Below are 19,848 nucleotides of genomic sequence, written 5' to 3'. Positions count from 1 at the left end.
CCACATTTGTGAAAGAAACGTATAACACTTTTTGGGAAAGTGTGTGACTAAACCATCAAATCTGATAAAGGTTATTTAAATGCTGAGCCACAGCAAATGAGAAATGGATTGGAATCATTAAAAAAAAAAAAAGGTCACCCTAATTTCTGGGGAAAGACAACTCATTTTGATACAGCAGCTCCTCAACATATACATGAACAGTATGTATGTTTTCTGGAGTAAACCAGGTAAACAAGGGGCATGTGTACAATTCAATTAGAAAAAGATAATGCTTTTGGTGGTAGGATCTGCAGGGCACTCAATGTATATCCTGGTGGTAATGTATGCCTGACCATAACACATCCATTTAGACATATACAGAACAATTCTAGTAAAGGGGGTCAAATGCATTAAAGCACACAAAAGCCAAACAGTCAATGTAAAGAGTGTAACATGCACAAAACACATGCGATTGAATCCACTGTATGTAACAAGAGGCGTTTGTTTCCCACACTGTGAGAGCCCGCCGGTGTATCACACACTCCCCCCCTCATTCGCTCAGCCCGGCGGATGAGAGCGCAGCTGAGAGACCGAGGCAGCCCTGCGCGAACCAGCGAGGAGGGGAGAGAGAGGAAACCGAGCGACGGAGAGATGGCGAGCATAAACATGGGGCCGACACCACCACCACCGCCGCTGCTGCTGCTACTGGGGCTCTCGTGGCTCCTTCTAGCCGCCTTGACACCTATTGTCCGAGGTCTGAACGGCGACGAGGACCAAATCCAGGACAGCGAGTGCAAGATGAAGAGCGTCACCGTGTCTGCGCTGCCGTTTCTGAGGGAAAACGACCTGAGCATCATGCACAGTCCGTCGGCCTCCGAGCCCAAGCTGCTATTCTCCGTGAGGAACGATTTTCCCGGAGATGTCGTGGTGGTGGACGACCTGGAAAACACCGAGCTCCCCTTTTTCGTCCTGGGTGAGTTTTTTGTGTTTTGCGCGCTTCATTAAGCGCTAATTGAGGAGATTAAACCCTCTCTCACTCTTTATTATTACACAGGAGCATCTGCCCCATTAGCTTAGGCCTGGCTGCACACCATGTTTTCACTGTTTTCAATAAAAAAAATCTACACTATATGACAACCACAATGAATAATGTACCGATTTAACTGCGTTTATGTTGCAGTGTCTCCCTGTCAGTGCATGAAAGCCAGAGCAGCGCATGTTATAGGGAGAACACTGTGGTGGGCTACATCAACATTTAGCACTTCTTCTTATTGCAATATCAGGCCGCTTAGCATCCTTATGCTAGCAAAATTATGTTTTTTCCTCCAATGAAATGTAAACAGCTTTATTATATGTGTAGGAAGAGCGCCACGTTCATGCTATGTTCATTCATGGGTTTATTCTAAGGCTGGTATACACACGTGGTTCGGTTAGCAGCATGTGTGAAGGAACTATCATGCTAATAATAAGGGACTAGCAAGTGTGCTGTTAAACTTCTCTGGTAAGTTCTAACTCTGTGACTCATGAATGTATGCTTATTTTTTAATATGTGGTTAATTGATGAGTCAGTGTCTGTTATTTGCTGTTAATTGGTTTAAACGCGCCCCTTATGCTCATGTGTTGTTGTTTTTACTTTAAAACACAACTTTACTCAGCTGAGACTCAAAGGAGTCCACTTGAAGTGACTCCATGTGAGTGTGTGTTTGAGTAACAGAGGGGTTTGGCATGAGGAAGTGAAGTTTGCATTGTGAAAGTTTACTGGCCGCTGTCCATGGTGCTGAACCTCTTCTGCAGAGCTCCATGACGAGCTGCTGCTGTGAGTGGTGGGACTCTACAGCTCTACAGACTTCACAGCATCAAATGTATACACCCAGTCAGGATGTAGTGAGGATTAAGGGTTGTTTTTGATGGCTTAGGGCCTGATTGTGCAAACAGTTTTTGTTCTATCGAGCCAAGTCAGCAACTATTAGCACTGCAGCTAAAGAAGTGAAAGTGTGTCAGGTACTATAGTGGGTGTGATGGCTGCTATCTTCTGGGCTGTTTGATGTCTGCATGCCCCTCTGCTGTCTGTCTGTTCGAATTGTATTTTCATACATTTAAAGGGAACTGAGTTTCTCACAGGGGAGATTCTAGGATCAGATGTTTAGGGGTGCTGAGCACCCAGAGAGCTGCCTGGCCAGGCAAGATCAATTTTGCTGTTTTGTACATTTCAATGCAATTTCATTCCCACATTTGTGAAAGAAAAGTATAACACTTTTGGGGAAAGTCTGTGACTAAACCATCAAATCTGATAAAGGTTATTTAAATGTTGAGCCACGGCAAAAGAGAAATGGATTGGAATCATAAAATAAACATATGGTAGCCCTAATATCTGGGGAAAGACAACTCATTTTGATACAGCAGCTCCTCAACATATCCACAAACAGAATGTATGTTTCTGGAGTAAACCAGCCCCCTATAGAGAGTACCAAAAATACCAAAAATTGACATTAGAGTTATTTTTTGGACTTTCATTTGAAATGCAATGCACAACATGTAAAACACATTAACATAAATTGACTTTTTCATTGTTGTTCTCTGCCTTTTTCCTTCTTGTCTGTGTTATATTATTTGATAAGTTTTGCGTGCCACTATCCTCTGTTTGTTTTCATACCTGGTTCTTCCTGATCTTGCACTCTCTCCTCTCCTTCCCCTTTTTCATCTCTCCTCCTGCGACTGACAATAATATACAAACAGGGGCAGTGGAGCTGCTGTATTTTTGTTGTTAAGATATTTTGTTTCAACCAAGTACTGTATGGTTTTGAAACATTTCGAGCATGTTAAAAAGGACACAGTAATAAAAAAAATCTCTCAAATTTTAGGGGTGCTGGGATTGAATTTAGAGGTGCTTTAGCAGCCCCAACAATGGTCCAGAAATGCCTGGTTTCTCATTTCTGTCTGTTGTATTTCTGATTTGTCAGATAACCTATCCTAGATGCTGAACAAAGCTGCAGTTTGACACAAACTTTAAGACCAATACAGCTTTTCCAACCATACATTTAACATCAGAATATCACAAACCATAGAATTGTTTATTGTCTGTGTTGATAGGTCAGTCAGTGGCTTGGACAGGAAGAGACAGGGGCTTACATTCAAAAACAGGAGACTGGCTGCACTTAGACTGATTGCTTGTTGTTCAGTGTCTTAAACCTAGAAAACAACAGGACTGCATGGAAATATGACCTTTGGGCTGTCACAGTATTACAAACCCAATGCAATTCCTACAGCTTAAAATCATTCATATTCAGGGATTTATCCAAATGCTGTAGGGATAACACCACATTATGCTACATGTCCCAAGATGCAATAGTTGTGATATATCTTTATATTGTATGGCATAATTGTTGCAGTGCAAAAAATAATTATGTTACCCTTGTGACACACATGACAGTCTGAGTATTGTTTTAAATGTTCTAGTTCCTAATATGTGTTTTTGGTTTTGGTGACACATTCTCAAGAGTTTAGTTCTAACAAAATTCAACCAAGTAACCCATGCATCAGGAATTTACATTTTACAACCCTCTAGTGAATTAAATCCAAAGTTGGAAAGTGTTTTTTTTTATAACTTGTAGTTGATCTGTGGAAGGAGTAAGTTAACGCAGTATATTATCTGAAGAAGCATTCAGTGTAATATAAAGTGCTAACTGTCATATGATTATTGCTTATACATATCTGCTTATACAATCTATCTGACTCAATATTTGCCTTTATTTACCACAGTATAGATAAAGTATGTGTGTTATATGTTAGATCAACAGCTACTTTTCTCTTTACTTCTTCATCCAAATGCTGAAGGTCCTGGTCAAAAACATGAACTTTTAGAAGTAAAAACTCCTGATTTTTGAGAAATATTTCAGGCTGATTGTACAGAAATGTTACAGAGTGGAGCTTCTTGCCTCATAAATGACCTTTGGCTGAGGTCAGACACTGGCAGGAGAGAGAACTTTAACCTCAAGACAGCCATGTCTCATGTTGGCCTGTAATCAAGTTACTCATGGAGTCAGTGTTCTGACTGTAAGGGAAGACAGTGATGCTATGAGCTCCTGCATGAGTGTTTTCTACACTACTGTTTCCTAATGAGTGTGAAAGAGTGATATTATGATATAATACAAGAGGTCAGTTCTCTATATGTTCACATGTGGGGCTGCTTTAAAGTGATATCATACACACCATAGAGGAAAACATTTAAATGCTGACAGCATGACATGTTTTGGGTCACATGACTAACATTTCACTTCCTGTCAAGTGACTATTGCACATGCACACATACATTGAAGTTATAATGGTCATGTGAGATATCTTTCAGCCCTTACACAGATCTTGCAGAGGTTGGTTACCCCTTCTGCTTGCAAGTGTGTCTTCAATCAGAGTCAATTCTATGCCACACACTTTGTATTACAATGCCATGCAGTTCAGGCAAGATCAGCTGCGAAGCACCACAAAAAAAATATATATTATTTTCATCAGTTTCATTCAACTGGAAACTAAATTTAAATGCTGGTTTTGTTAAACTCTTGAATGTAAAACAATAGTGTAAACAGTATTGTCACAATATGTCAAAGCTCAAGAACACATCTACAGATTGCTTGTTTAATAGGCCAACATTTCAAAAGTGACAGAAAAGTAAGTCCAAAATAAAGAAAAAGAGCATGACAGCCTCACATTCTTGATGCTGGGAAAAGAAAACCTTTTGCTATTTCCTACTTCCTTAAAACTTTTTGACACTTGATGCTTCAAACATATTTAGTTTGGTACCCCAGGAGTGTGGAGGATCCATACCAAACACCACACTCCAGACAAGAGAAACTGTCAGACAAGAGAGCGCTAACAACAGGGAAAGTCCTGGCAGAATTTGACACCAGTGCTCTTCCTTTATTTGGTTTCAGTCTCGACATAAACATTGGAAAGATATTTCATGTCTTACACTCATCAATAACATTGACTGAGCAGTGCTTTGTGCAGCTACTGTTACTAAAGTTGAGTTGTATCTGACTTCAGATGTGTGGCTGTTTTAATTAAAAGACACATGGATATTGGGAATAGTCCTGTGATGCTCCCTGATGATGTTTTCTTTATTGTTATTATTATGGAGTGTTTATGCCACGAGTCTACGGTGGCTCCTTGACTAGTTTGTTGTTCATATAAAGGCCTAATTTAGACAACACTTAATTCATAATGGAGGAGGGAAAATAAGCAAAGTCAAAGGCACAGCTCCACAGGTCTCTCAGGACTGCTGTTGCATATGAATGAGTCTGAATGTGAGTGACGTTTCCTTATGTTGCATTTTACTCCATGATACACAATTCTTAATAGATGTACACTGTGGGGAGCTAATTGGAATTCCATATTAACGACGCGAGCATCCCTGCTACCTCCACACAAACACTGGAGCCAGCTGAACCTTTTGATTTACTGTTGTTTGTTTTCTTTCTGTTGCTTTTTTAGAAAACCTCTCCAGTAGGTAAGGAGTGCCAATGAATGCATTGAAAACAAGAACTCTCCCCTGCTGCATACATGCCTTTCCAGGAAACAAAATCAATTCAATGTTATCATTGTGTGGCTGCATTGATAACAAGCAGTTTCAGGACACTGAGGGATTTTACTATGCGTCCCTTCTGTACTAACATGAAGGGGAGGGTTGCAAAATTCAGGGAATTTTCAAAGTTGGAAACTTTCCATGGGAATAAACAGGAATTTATGGGAATTAACCAGAAATTTACTAAATTGAAGGTTGGCTCTTAATAGGGAACTTAAATATAGTTGGGGGAAAATATATTTTAGCATAATCCTGACTAAAACAACCAGATTTCATGCAAGTACAGTTGAATATCTATGCTATTCCTCAATCACATGCACATAGCACACTGCTTACTGCAGGGCTATTGAGACCATGCCCCCTACATGCACTGTGCATTGCTCCATCACATGCACACATGGTTTCTAGAATCCTGCAGAGGCTAGGCTTGAGAAGCTTGAGGGAAGATGCTTTTTTATTTGCATGTTGAATGGGACTTTGTTGGGATTGTATTTTTGATAACTTTTGAATGGGTTGGGTCAGGGGGATGAGTGCAATTTAACTCAACAATCATGGCGATAAATTGTGAGTTAGCCCAAAGGGTAGGTTTAGGCGTGAAGGTCACTGACAAATACTGTGGGTTCAGATTAGGCAAGAACCCTTACTGGTTTGGGTTAGGAGTGAAGTCAAGTGACCAGTACTGTGTGTTAGGATTAGGCAAGAACCCAGACACTTGATAAAGTTAACTTACAAGTAAATCTGTTTTATTTGTATTATTTTGGATGGATGTCTGCTTATAACAAAACAAATATTTATGCTTGGATGTGATACCTTTCCATTGATTCCCATAATTCCCATGGAAAGTTTCCAATTTGGAATGTTTCCAGAATTCTCTAGCTTAACTTCCCATGGCAGGATGGCAGGTTAATAAATAGAAAAGTAAACACTTGGGTTAGGGTGAATATATAAAGTCTGGTGATAGTGTGATGGTGATAAAATGCAGATATGATTTGCCATATCGCACAGCTCTTCTCAGGAGCACTCTGTGATTGACAAGGCGAACATTGAAGTAGTTTATTCTGCCATATTTTGGCTACTTTTTAAACATTGAGGAGTGGAACATCCAGTATCGAAAGCAGAAAAGCAGATTCTAGTTATGAAGTGGTTTCAGAGGTTTTTGTGGACATTTGAAAACTTTCCTCTGACAACAAAAATGTTTCACCATGGGAGAAAACTGTAACTGAATAAAGTTCGCCTCATTTCAACCTCACATGGAGTTTCTGATAGTGAAAAAGATTGAGCATCCTCTAAATGAATGACAGTATGAGGTTTTGACTGAAGACCCCGACCACTTTAGTTAGTTTATATGCAGAACTGCAGCTTATCACACCGCAGCCCTCTCACCAGCATCTGAGAGCCCCGCTGGCTGCTGGAGCGCATTCATACTCATGCATGTCTCATCGGGGGTATCTTATCTTCTGCTAACCCCCAGTAATTAGTAAAGCTTTTGAAGACCTCCTGGAGACAGAAATCCTAAGTTTTAAAGGATGGTCTCAGTATTTAAGTTAACATTTAAAGCAGTTTGGATGAGGCAGAAAGGGATCTTGTTTTGAGGCAGCCTGACATTCTATCATTTTCCACTGCCCACCGACCTTTTGAACACTCATAAAAATGATTCAAGCCCTTCTTAGATGTGACACATTTAAGTATTGTTGTCTTTATTTAAAAATATCTAGTTTGAAAGCATACACCTATATATTTAGTCAGCCAAACATAAAATGTATTAATCATATACCCTATGGGATTTATTTAATGTTGATCAACACAAAATAAATGAGTTCGAATGTGGTACCGCCCTCTGCGCATGCGTAATGCCATCGTCGCGGTCAAAACTCATTCATCACTCCTTCTGGCTGCTGGACCATATCATCATAGGAAACCTTCTGCAGGTCGGAGTCCGTTCTTTGGTAAGTATTCGGTTTTTTGTACTGTAGTACTTAAGCCTGTGCCTCGTTACTGGTATTTAAGTACCTTTTACCAAAATATGTGCAGTGTGTTAATGTTTATGGGGCGAACTTTAATTGTAAAGTCCGAGTTTGCGGGCTAGGTAACTTCCAACATGGCCGCTAGCTAACACGACAGCCTTGACACGAACATGACAGCCGCAAAACTACAATTGAGAAGTGCAAACGAATATTGAGGTGAAAAAACCTGGCCTCACTAATTATGTGACTGTTAGGTATGTGTGTGAGAGTGAGCGGGGTGGATTGTAGACGCGACAGTCGGAGATAAAAGCACCTCACTGTCTGTCCAGTGAATCCGTTTCCCTGGGGAGCTGGACGGTTAGTCTTGCCGGCCGAGCCGTGGACCATTGTACTGTATATTATTAACTTCTTGTTGTGCGTGTATTTTAAACATGTGTAATAGGGTGGTGAGGGAGAACAGTGGGGTTTATTAAGGGAATACACCAGGTGCATGTCGTTCTGTCTCTGCTGCTTTGCACGTTGACTGCGCGCGCGCGCGCACACTCCGGCACGTAGCAGGTCCGCCAGACAGCGCGAGTAACTGAGGGCTTCCCGCGCTTCCCACGCCAATTATGAGCCTCTCCTAATTCATACTCGGCTGTAAAACCTGAAACATGTTGACTTGTACCTGAGCTCCGCTCATAATGTTGGTTTGATGTTATAGTCAAGCTACATATGATCTGGTGTGGACACAGTTTGCTGAGTTTTTTAAAGTTAACCGGTTGTTTAATGCTAATGTTTAATGTTTCAGTGCACGACTGTTCAGTGCAGATTGACGCGTCACTGCTCCGGCATCCCGCAGAAGTAGAAGGCTTGCGTATCCTGCTGGAGCTGAGACAGCCGGAGCCGGAGCGGAGCCGGAGCGCAACGGAGCGGAGCCGGGGTGAGTGAACACGTTGATTTGATTAGAAACATTTCTGATCCGATGCCTTGACAGAGTGGAGACGGATCTGGTCTACTTTGGCTGTTACAGATGAGCCTAGGAGCCCACCTGTGAGTGGATTTCACATGTTTGTTTGTTCTGTCTTAATCTTAAAAATAAAAACAGATTAGGAGTAGTGTTGAGAAGAAACAGTCAACTTCACAACTGCTACCATTAAACACTTATAGAGTTGGTAAACATCTTAATGTATTTATTGTTATGTTGAATATTAAAGGGTTTTAATTTTACACACACACACTTGATGGATACGGTCCTACTAAAACATACTCTCCATCATCTCCTGCGGTCTCTGTCTCTGTCCCTGTCTCTCTCCCTCAGTAAAGTTTTTGGTTAAGCAATAAATGTACATTGTAGGTTACAGTAAGTCGGTTAATACATACAGGAAGGTTAAAGTTGTTCCTGTTTGTTTTATATTTTAATAAAATGGCAGAATTAAAAATAATTTCATGACTTGATCTTGGTTATGTCTTGCCCATGCACTTTTAGTACGTGGAGTAAGCTACTAAATCACACATACAAAAGTCATGGTAAACAGCAAACTCCAAATCAGTAGAAGTAGCTGCATTCCAGTGTCACATGTGCTCATGCAAAGACCTAACAACCGATAGAGATTATTTTCAACACATAAATCGGCATCTGAGGTATAATGAAACGGTTCCATCTATGTTTCTAGGATGCTCATTTAAATCTAATGTTTACAGTACATTCAACACACACAAAAACAGGAAACACAACCAACATTCATTGAAAGATTTTAAAGCTAATGTTGTCAGTACAAGAGGTCACTTGCATCAGTCAGACAATTCTCAAGATTGGCCAATAGAGTCTGTGGACACAGTTCATGAATTTGAAACACTGAGTTGTGATGATGCTGCAGAATTAAACCTGCAAATATCTATTGAACAGAAAATTGCTTGCATTTTATTGAAGTTAGAAAATATTATTCACGTTCCAAAGGCAGTTATTGATAAGGTTCTTTCTGAACTTCACTACATATTAAGTACAGCATCTTTGCCTGTCACAAAAGCTATAGTTTCTGATCTATTCCAGAGTCACAAACTACAAGTTCAAGAGTCATTAGCTGATGAGCTGTCCACTGTCGTATGCCAATCTAACCCGTTGGGCATTGCTATTGCGAAGGATGGCCCCCTTGCCACTGCATATAAACAGTACTATACCTCTCACTTTGGTGTTGTAGAGCCAGTTGAATACATACTAGATGCCCAGAAGAATAGAACATTTCAATACATCCCTATATTACAATCTTTGCAACAATTGCTCGCTCATAAAGGTGTTCTTGAGCATCTTGAAAATCTTGTTATTTTAATCTCAAACATAACCCTAATGCATTGCTTTCTTCTACCATTTTCCTGTGTGCCTCCTCAAGATTAGATTAATGGTGTTCCATAATGGCGAGCCCAGCTGTTCTGCGGATCATCTTTGGTGACGAGTCTGACTCAAGAAAACTGACCCTCAATTCTGGAATTCCAGCAACAGTGGAAGAACTGCATTCGTTAGTAAAGACATTCTTTCAATTCAAAGAGGACTTCAGGTTGCAGTATATGGATAATGACTTTAACGAGTTCATGAACTTAACTTCAGTGTCTGAGATTAAAAACAAAAGCACACTGAAAGTAGTATACATTCCTGTTTTTTCCCCTGTGGAGCCCTGCATCACTTTGTATACAGTAGACTCATCTGGTGAGCACTCAAGTACCACTTGCCCAGATCCTGAAACTTCTGCTTCGTCAATAGCCTCATCCTGCAGTGATGATACACTGTTCACATCAACCCCACATTCATCCCCGGAAACTCAGCCCTCAAAATTGTCTTCGTGGCCCAAGGTTTTTGTGGTCCCCAAATTCACCTATGACGCAGAGTTTCAGCTACAAGACAAGAATAAAGAGTTTGAGACAAATGGAACATACTTCAACCCTGGCCCAAAGTTAAAAGGAGTCATTCTCGATGGCCTAGCCCAAGAAATGTTGAAATACACAAAATATCCAAAAGACTATCAGTGTGAAGAGGTAGCAGCAGCATTGACGAGAGCTCATCCTTGTTTGGGGCAGCTTGGATCCAAGACAGGATTTTGGGGATGGAAACAGTCACTGAAGTATAAAATGCAAAACTATCGCACAAAGCTGGGGCGACTCGGACATCCTGAAATCTGTGTGAACTCCTTAAAGCACAAACGTGAAGGCCAAGGCAAAGCTGCAGCCAACATCAAGAAAGCCAGAAAGGCAGAAGTTTACTATATACCACTGCACCCAAAAGGCAAAACCACAGAAAGCTTGGAAAGCGAGAGAATTGCTTTGTTGTCAGAAATAAAGAAGCGTGACAATGAAGTTGTGATTAAAGCGAAAATGGAAATAACCTTCTCCCACAGAAGACGAGAGGTTGTAGAGCAGAGGCCCATGATAGAGGAGTTCAAAAACAGATGGCCTGCTCTGTTCCAGCAGAGTGAAGTAAGTTAATTTGTATGTTTATGTATTGATATTTGTTCTTCTTGATGATTTATTGTTTGACAATGGCAATTTTTAATTTGTCTAAACTATTTATTTTTTATCATTTTTCAGATTAATGCAGAGTTCTTGCGGATCACCACGAAACCACTGCAGTCAAAGTTCATGTCGCAGCTGGACCACTTTTCACACAAGCTGATGCAGATCTTCAAGAGCAAAGGAGGAGTGAAGGGGCGAAGAATCAAAGATGTCCTGGCAAAAATAGATTTGGTTAGTAGAAATGCATATTACAGTTTTGTCTATATGGTAAATAGCCTGAGCCTTTTCCAAAATACTTGACAGTGTTTCCAATTCATTGACCTACTTCACTGGTGTGCAAGGCAACTACCAGCTCATTCGGGGCATTAAGGGGTACGTGCCCTGCTCAGTAATGCCTTGAAGATTCAATGCTCTAGTCTTCATTAGGGGTAAAAGTTTTAACAAGTTTTTATTATTTATTATTTATTATTTACAGTTTCTGGTCTCAAAATGAATTAGATTTTGGATCGATCTAGTGGTATGATCCGTCTTTGATGTATCGATTCAAAGACACCCCTTGTTACACCCCTAGTCAACTTGCTCCCCTCCCTGTGCCACTGTTGCACCCATATTTAGCTAAATTCTGTGTTGATTTTTCACCCATGCTTTAGTGTGACGACATCGACATCAGGAGGGAGTGCATCCTGAGAAGCCTTGTTATCTACCTCAATGAAGATCCTGACACCTTCTTCAAGGAATATCTGGTAAGTTGATACCAGTTTTCTTTTTTGTTTTTTTGAGTTTGAAATTACTGATAGGTGCAAGAAGTTTTGGATTTGGTTTAGTAGATCCCCTTAAATGGCAGGTGCAAACAGGCTGAGACTCTTTGGAGTAAAACTATCTCTGGCTCAACAAAGAAGCATCCTACAGGTCCGTCTCTATAGGGATGTGGTTGTCTAAAGGATCATATTGCAGCAGTTGCATGTTCATGGCTGCTGGCTGAAGTAATTTACTGCATCAATTTGAAAACATTTTTTTCACTTTTTAATCACGTTGAACCCATGACATATAATCTATTTCACTTCACATGCAGCATTTAGAAAACACTGCAAATTCATATGAAACGCATTACAGATGCAAGCCACAAAACAATTCATTTTCTGCTTGTGTTTAGCATTTTACTTAACACAAGTGTTCTGTGTTTGTGTTGTTTTTTAGGCCTCCACCACTGAGGATGCAGAAAGGGACATCGCCCTCACAGTCATGGGGATATACATAATCCGTCAAGATGGCGATGGCCAGCCAGAGGATGTGGGAATTGTGATCGAAGGCGTCAAAGTCCTGAGCAACGTGGACAGTGTCATCATGGGGGTCATAATGATGTTTGGGCTCATTTATGCCCTTGATCTGAGCTTTCCAGACAACCTCAAGTACACTTTTGAGTTTGTCCAAAAGATCCTAATGAACCTGGATGGGCACAAGCTGAACACAAAGATACAGCAGCTGAAACTCAAGTTGTTTGCATGAGAGGTGAAGACTTGTTGACACTTGTTTCCTTAACAGATCTTTTAGGAGTATTTTTTGTGGGGGGTTTTTTGCCTTCATTTTCAGACCAGTCAATGACAATCTATAACCTACATTTGTGTTTCCCTTGACATTTTGAAACTCAGAATTGAAACTCAGAATTGACCAGGTTTCACAGAAGCAGGCAAGGGGCTGTTTACTGAACTGTTTGAATAACACGATGAACATTTATGCAGCCATGGGGAGCGGAGAGAGACATTATGTAATTGTTCCTCCCTAATGAACACTGATGGAGGTTTAAGATTGGATGGACAAAGTTTGCCCACTTTACCTCCCCATCCTAACTCTGAGTGTGACTCTACCATCCACACTTCTCAAGCGGCCATTCATCTTGAGTCAACTAGCACCTCCATTCCTCTCCTCCATGTCTAATTTCATCACTCAACTCAGGATGAAATGGACTTGAACACGGTTCAATATATTGGAGTTTTCTTTGATCGTGAATGGCTAGTACTGTTTTCATGTTGTTTTACATATCTAGTTACATTTAAATTACATATTTTCTTATAAAAAAAATCAGAGTCTTGGTGTGTGAATGTTTAGTTTCAAAAAGAAAATGTTTTTGTTGTTTGTTGCCAAAATGTGGTCCAAGGGAATTTTGCATTTGCTGCTTTTTTTTTTTCCTGTAATACTAGTAGCTTTAAAGCTAATGGCAACACTACACTTATGCAGGAATCAAATATGTTTTTGCTGTTTTCTCTGTGTGTGTCTTTGTGGCACTGGGGGACATAGGATAGCTGGGTGTTCTTTTTCCCCCAGTTACAGAGCAGTTATAGGAGAATCATTTCAAGCAAACGCTCCCTTTTGAATTGTTCTTTAACAAAAGGTCTTGGTGTTTGTATTCAAGTAAAACTGAGTTCATTGTGTTTTGTATTCAAGTAAATGGGACATCTTTGTGTTTGGTTTCACGTAAAATTGAGTTTTGGAGGACTTTGATATTATGTAAAATTAACATCTTGGTGTTTGTTTTCATGGTAAATTAACATCTTGGTGTTTGTTTTCATGTAAAATTAACATCTTGGTGTTCGTTTTCATGTAAAATTAACATCTTGGTGTTCGTTTTCATGTAAAATTAACATCTTGGTGTTTGTTTTCATGGTAAATTAACATCTTGGTGTTTGTTTTCATGTAAAATTAACATCTTGGTGTTTGTTTTCATGTAAAATTAACATCTTGGTGTTCGTTTTCATGTAAAATTAACATCTTGGTGTATGTTTTCATGTAAAATTAACATCTTGGTGTTCGTTTTCATGTAGAGTTGACATCTTGGTGTTTGTTTTCATGTTAAATTAACATCTTGGTGTTTGTTTTCATGTAAAATTAACATCTTGGTGTTTGTTTCATGTAAAATTAACATCTTGGTGTTCGTTTTCATGTAGAGTTGACATCTTGGTGTTTGTTTTCATGTTAAATTAACATCTTGGTGTTTGTTTCATGTAAAATTAACATCTTGGTGTTCGTTTTCATGTAGAGTTGACATCTTGGTGTTTGTTTTCATGTTAAATTAACATTCATGTTTGTTTTCATGTTAAATTAACATCTTGGTGTTTGTTTTCATGTTAAATTAACATTCATGTTTGTTTTCATGTTAAATTAACATCTTGGTGTTTGTTTTCATGTTAAAATAACATTCATGTTTGTTTTCATGTTAAATTAACATCTTGGTGTTTGTTTTCATGTTAAATTGACATCTTGGTGTTTGTTTTCATGTAAAATTAACATTTGTGTTTGTTTTCATGTTAAATTAACATCTTGGTGTTTGTTTACATGTAAAATTAACATTGGTGTTTGTTTTCATGTTAAGTTGACATCTTGGCTGTATTCGTTCATGATTGTTGAATTGAGGATTTACTGTCCTTCATTAAAAATACCAACCAGGTATTGTCTTTTGTGTTTTTTTGGGATCTAAGGTGATTTTTTTATCTTGCTTAATATATAATTAATTCCATTGGTTTGAGTTGGACAAACATAAATAATTTTCTTTTAGTAACTACAATAATATCATCTTGGCTGTATTTGTTAAAAATGAGTTGGGCAAATGTAAATAAATAACTCTTAGTTAATTCAATAATTTCATTTTGGCTTTATTTGTTAAAAATGAGTTGGCCAAATGTAAATAAATAACTCTTAGTTAATTCAATAATTTCATTTTGGCTTTATTTGTTAAAAATGAGTTGGACTAATTCATTTTTATTATATTGCATGGATATACCAAGTTTGAGTTGGGGCTACATATATTGATTGGATGGAAATCCTGCCCTCAATAAAATTGAGTTCGTCCAATGAGTCATTTTTTTGAGTGAAGTAGAATTTAAAAAATGTATTTGGTCTCAAACGCATAGCTTTTGTGTGTGTGTGGGTATGTGTGTGTTGAGTGGGTTTTGTTGGGCTGCAATTTAAATTCCACATTTTTTCCACCTTTTACAGTGGCTCTCATTTTTCTCGCCAAATTGCTTCTCTGTGAAGCCTCTAAGAAGCAATTTGAAAAGAGGGCATTCAGTGACTGACAGTAAATTCAAGCTGCAGGACTGCAGCCACTCGTTAGTGTCAGAGAAAGCCGGCTGTGTTATTAGAAATTTACCCTTTTGGTGTCGTGCCATAAATTGTGTGGGAGGTGAGGTAATAAAATTGCCCCCTGGGAGAGGCTAGGAGAGCTGATTTTGTTCTGGCAGTGATTTGCACATCTGGGCCAGAGGCTTGGAGGGGAGTCAGCTCCTAACTGCCTCCAATTCAAATCAGCTCTCTGAACAATCATTTGGCTGGTATGTCCCAGACCAATGCCAAAGATGATTTTACATTGTTGCCAGTGTGACAGGAATGAAACTACACCTGTGCTATACCTTACCTTTGAGTACTGAGTGTGTAAACTTCAAACAATGCTAATAAGAATCAGTCCTCAGTGTCATTGATGATTTTTACCACCGGGTGTTCGTTAGTGACAAAGACACAAGCGGGGGACGCTAGATTTAATCCAGTTTGGTGAAACATCAGACACATTTAGTAAGTTTTGATGAACTCCTTGTCATCAAAGATGCAGATGCATTTCAGAGTGCCGTGAACTGACTGTCAAGTGCTCCTGCCATTGCAGGTACATTCAGGGACTGTCGTAAAAGTGCAATTCTGCCCTTATATTGTGTTCATGGCATTTTTATTTGAATCAAGAGAATCAAAATATCATCATAGTGGTCACATTAAGAATGTTTTCTTTTCACTTTTTTAGCAGGGACAGGCTGAATCAGTTAACTTAAAGGTGACATATTGTGCTCTTTTTCATCAAAATAAATAGTCTAAGAGGTCCCCAAAACATGCCTTTTAAAGTTTATTGCTCAAAAAACCACTTTGAAATCAGATTTTGGTCTGCCTGTAAACCCCTCTTTTTCAGCCCTGCTCTTTTCCGTGCCTTTAAATGAGAATGAGCTCTCTGACCACGCCCCCTCAGGAAGTGGATGTGGCCTCAGCTCTCCAGCATGTTGATCTAATGTTTACATGTTGGCTGAATACACACGGCTGCTCACAGACCCGCGTTACTTACCAGAATCTGATCCTGACGGAGAGGCGCCTGCAGCAGGACCTTTCTGAACCATTGGTCACAGATTTTGTGTTTCTTGTTGTTTTATTTATCAGTATGTCGACGTGTGTCTTGGTACACAGCTACGAACATGTAGCTATGTGGCTATGCTAACTAGCGCTAGCACTTATCGATGATAAATAAAAATCATCCACTAGATCTTCAAATCTGCAGACGTGTGGAGTAAAACCGACCTCTGCCAGAAAGGCACCGGGACCTTTTCTGAAGGATTGGTCACAGATTTTGTGTTTCTTGTTGTTTTATTTGTCAGTATGTTGACGTGTGTCTTGGTACAAAGCTACAGCTACGACATGTAGCTATGTAGCTATGCTAACTAGCGCTAGCACTTATCCATGATAAATAAAAATCATCCACTAGATCTTCAAATCTGCAGACGTGGGGAGTAAAACCAACCTTTGTGTTTATTAAGACAGCCTACAACTAGCATGCCTCCCTCCTAAGCTCCTTGTTAGCACACATGTGTGCAGGGAATGAATAACGGAGGAGGGGTTGAGTTGTATTTTATACAGTCTATGGGCTGAACAAGCTCCAATGCCGTATGAAAAACACTGAAAACTGAAACGGCTCGTTTCATACACATTTACAGAAAGGTGGAGAAATCAGAACATTTGCAGAATGGATTTTTTTCATTTTCGGGGGGTTGGTAGACATGCCAGGGACACATATTTCAGGTAGAGAACCATTAAAAAGTCGATTTTGCATGATATGTGACCTTTAAGATGTTAAACAAAAGTGTTATAAGAGTGAAATATTGACTATTTGAACACTTGGTAGCCCTGATACCAATATCTGATCGACTACATTAATAATTTTAAAGAGAAATAATGTTTTGGCAGAAATCAAAGACTAAAATTTGACTAAAACTAGAAATCTTTAGCATTGAATCAGTCAGTGCAAAGGATCAGTGGATTCCCATGATAGCTGCAGATTTATTTTCTGTGATTGGACTAATTGATTCATCATCTAATCATTCATGCTCCACACATGAATATCATTCATTCCAGATCACAGACGGCTATTAAACCCAATCAGTCATTAGAGAAGACTGGAGTTTGACTCCGCACCACACAGTTTTCAAACTGCGCTGGTAGCACTACACAGAAACGAACCTTCTAACTTGTTCTTTCTGTTTGACTGAATATTGACCAGCTGCTCTCTGGCCTCTGAAGTGAAAACCATCAAAGGAAAAATTGTTGCTGCAGAATGTTGCTCAGACTTACATTCCAGTGTTGCTTGTTCATTCTCGACCAGCAGGGTGTAACAAGTGAAATAACCCAAAGCGAAATCAACTTCTCCTGACATTTAACACAAGTTCAGCGGCTTCAATACGAAGTTGGCTTATTTGCTACACTCACTTAACATTTACACTCCCTCTGTTTTACTGTTTCATGCACACAGCTGCAGTGAAAAGGTGCTTAATGCTGACTTTATGCTGCAGCACTGCCTGTACAGGAGGAGTCGCTGCTGTAATCACTATCAATAATTGTCAGGAGGAGCTCTACGACTCTGCCAAATAATCACACTTGCTACTAAACGGAGCACATTTTCAGCAGGAGGCGAGACCCCAGTGTGAAACAAAGGGCTGGAGCTGTGTCCTCCTGAGCAATTAAAACTTCCCTCATTTACCCCGTCATAATGAATATGTTCCAGAGGCTTCTAATTACTGTACATGGAGGGTGTCACAGACACTTTGCTGAGCTTAGTGAACACACAACTCTTCTTAATTGGATTTAAACACTGGCTGCTTTGATGCTTTTTCTCTGTGTAGGTGAGGAACATTGTTTTTATTAAGACCAACACACAGTGATGGAGCCCTGTTGGTCAGTCGGCCTCTCTTTTTAAGGAACATGTTTGAAACCAAGGGATGTTTCTTGGTCTTAATTTATCTGCTTATGTTTTATTCATTAAGTATCTCAAGGCTGAGACAAAGAAAGGGATGCACTGATCAATCCTGGTATCAGGTGTTGATCAGATACTGACTCATAGAGCCAGATGACATAATGAGATTTATTGATATGCTTTATATCACGACTGATACTAAGCAATGTCCTTCTTATAGTTAAGTGTCTTCTTGTTTCATAGCATGTCATATTCATCATTTTCACGTGATGGTGTGTGTGGACTGATGTAAACACCTCCAGTGGTAACTTGTTGAGGAGAAGGTTAACATTTAGTGTCGAGGCTTGACAATGAGCTTTGGGAGAGACGGTTTTCCACATCTGTATGAATGGAAGCCGTCATATTACTACACTCTTTTTTTGCCCTCGCGCTGGTCACATGACTGAAAACTATGAATTGTATTGTGATTAGGGTTACAAAAGGGAATTTCTGGTAAATTTCTGGAAAGTTTCCGGTAAATTTGCATTGGATATTAAGCTGGGGAATTCATGGGAATTAATGGGAATTGAGGGTAATTTAATGGAAATGTGTCATATCCAAGCATAAATATTTGTTTTGTTATAAGCAGATATCCATCCAAAATAATACAATTAAAACAGATTTATTTGTAAGTAGAACTTTATCAAGTATTAAACATTTAATTTAACAATCAATTATTTCATTTAAGAACAAAAACATAAATGTTGAGTTAAATATTACTCATCCCCCCCAACCCAACCCATTTAAAAAATAACAAAAATGCAATCCCAACAAAGTTACAATCAAAATGCTAAATGAAAAGTGCATCTAGGGGGCGTGGTCTCAATAGCCCTGCAGTAAGCAGTGTGCTATGAGCATGTGATTGAGGAATAGCCAAGCGGCAACCTCCGGTCTAAAAATATGAGTCAATGCGGAAGTGTTAAAAGCTGCAGTTCATCGAGGATCCGCTTGAGGCTGGCTCCGGAAGTACCGGAAGTCACATACACATGAATGGGGAAAAGACGATCTTTGCAGCATTAATAAACATGTTTACAGCCTGGTACAAAATATGAGTGTAGTCTGAATAGCTAATTTCTCGACGTCCTCTCACTGTGAGGGGGGTGAATTTTTTTCTAATTCGGCAATTTCGAAGATATTGAGATTACCAGTCTTCCAATGAGAGGCACAGCTGCCTGTGGGAACACTGCAGCTGTTGGCTAGGAGGCTCAAAGCCCGCCTCTTTACGTCACACTGGCTCGACAGAAGCAATATGGCTGCCGCAGCCGATTGGTCTCAAAACAGCTCTTCAGAAACAGATGGGTGACGTCACGGATACTAGGTCCATATTTTTTACAGTCTATGGGAATAGCATAGATATTCTGTACTTGCATGAAATCTGGTTGTTTTAGTCAGGGTTATGCTAAAATATATTTTCCCCAACTATATTCAAGTTCCCTATTAAGAGCCAACCTTCAATTTAGTAAATTCCTGTTTATTCCCATGGAAAGTTTCCAACTTTGAAAATTCCAGGAATTTTGCAACCCCAATTGTGATATTGATGCCTCCATATGAACTACACTAGGGCTGCACGGTATTAGGAAAACATCCGATATGGGATAACGTTGTTGAATATTGCGATGACGTTATGTCTTGTGATAAATAAACAAATACTTAAGAATACAATGTTAATGTATTTCTGCTTTGGATTTGCTGCTAGCATAGACCCCAGACAGTGAGTTGCTTATACAGATACTGGGGGGAAAAGAAGATACGCATTATTTCAATTCAAACAACACGGTGTTATTGAAAAAAATTCAACCTGTCTACAGCTGCTATAT

General features: G+C 39.4%; 2 protein-coding genes across 5 annotated transcripts in view; both read left to right on the top strand.

The window, feature by feature from the left end:
• Positions 1–545: 545 nt before the first annotated feature.
• Positions 546–19,848, top strand: part of astn1 (astrotactin 1) — a 616,195-nt gene continuing 596,892 nt past the window's right edge. The window contains exon 1 of the mRNA XM_034703125.1: positions 546–952. Coding sequence (XP_034559016.1) covers positions 550–952 — 403 coding nt within the window. The 5' untranslated portion in view covers positions 546–549. The remainder of the gene's footprint in view (positions 953–19,848) is intronic.
• Positions 7,412–14,443, top strand: LOC117826790. Of its 4 annotated transcripts, XM_034703133.1 has the most exons (7): positions 7,412–7,500; positions 8,309–8,440; positions 9,888–10,017; positions 10,887–10,965; positions 11,077–11,232; positions 11,652–11,744; positions 12,199–13,549. In XM_034703133.1, exons 4-7 carry the CDS (start codon positions 10,915–10,917, stop codon positions 12,505–12,507), a joined length of 609 nt encoding a protein of 202 aa, XP_034559024.1. In that variant the 5' UTR covers positions 7,412–7,500; positions 8,309–8,440; positions 9,888–10,017; positions 10,887–10,914; the 3' UTR covers positions 12,508–13,549. The 4 variants fall into 4 exon arrangements, with proteins under 4 accessions (XP_034559024.1, XP_034559023.1, XP_034559021.1 ...); XM_034703132.1 differs by having other exon boundaries at positions 9,888–10,965; positions 12,199–14,443; XM_034703130.1 differs by having other exon boundaries at positions 9,893–10,965.

This window comes from Notolabrus celidotus, chromosome 15 (genome assembly GCF_009762535.1).
Source record: "Notolabrus celidotus isolate fNotCel1 chromosome 15, fNotCel1.pri, whole genome shotgun sequence".
NCBI lineage: Eukaryota > Metazoa > Chordata > Actinopteri > Labriformes > Labridae > Notolabrus > Notolabrus celidotus.
This window is presented reverse-complemented; position numbering and strand designations above follow the sequence as displayed.

Coding starts and splice junctions, on each gene's coding strand:
- LOC117826790 (XM_034703132.1), top strand. CDS start 9,910: ATGGCGAGCCCAGCTGTTCTGCGGATCATCTTTGGTGACGAGTCTGAC. Junction 10,966..11,076: donor CTCTGTTCCAGCAGAGTGAA/GTAAGTTAATTT, acceptor ATCATTTTTCAG/ATTAATGCAGAGTTCTTGCG. Junction 11,745..12,198: donor CCTTCTTCAAGGAATATCTG/GTAAGTTGATAC, acceptor GTTGTTTTTTAG/GCCTCCACCACTGAGGATGC.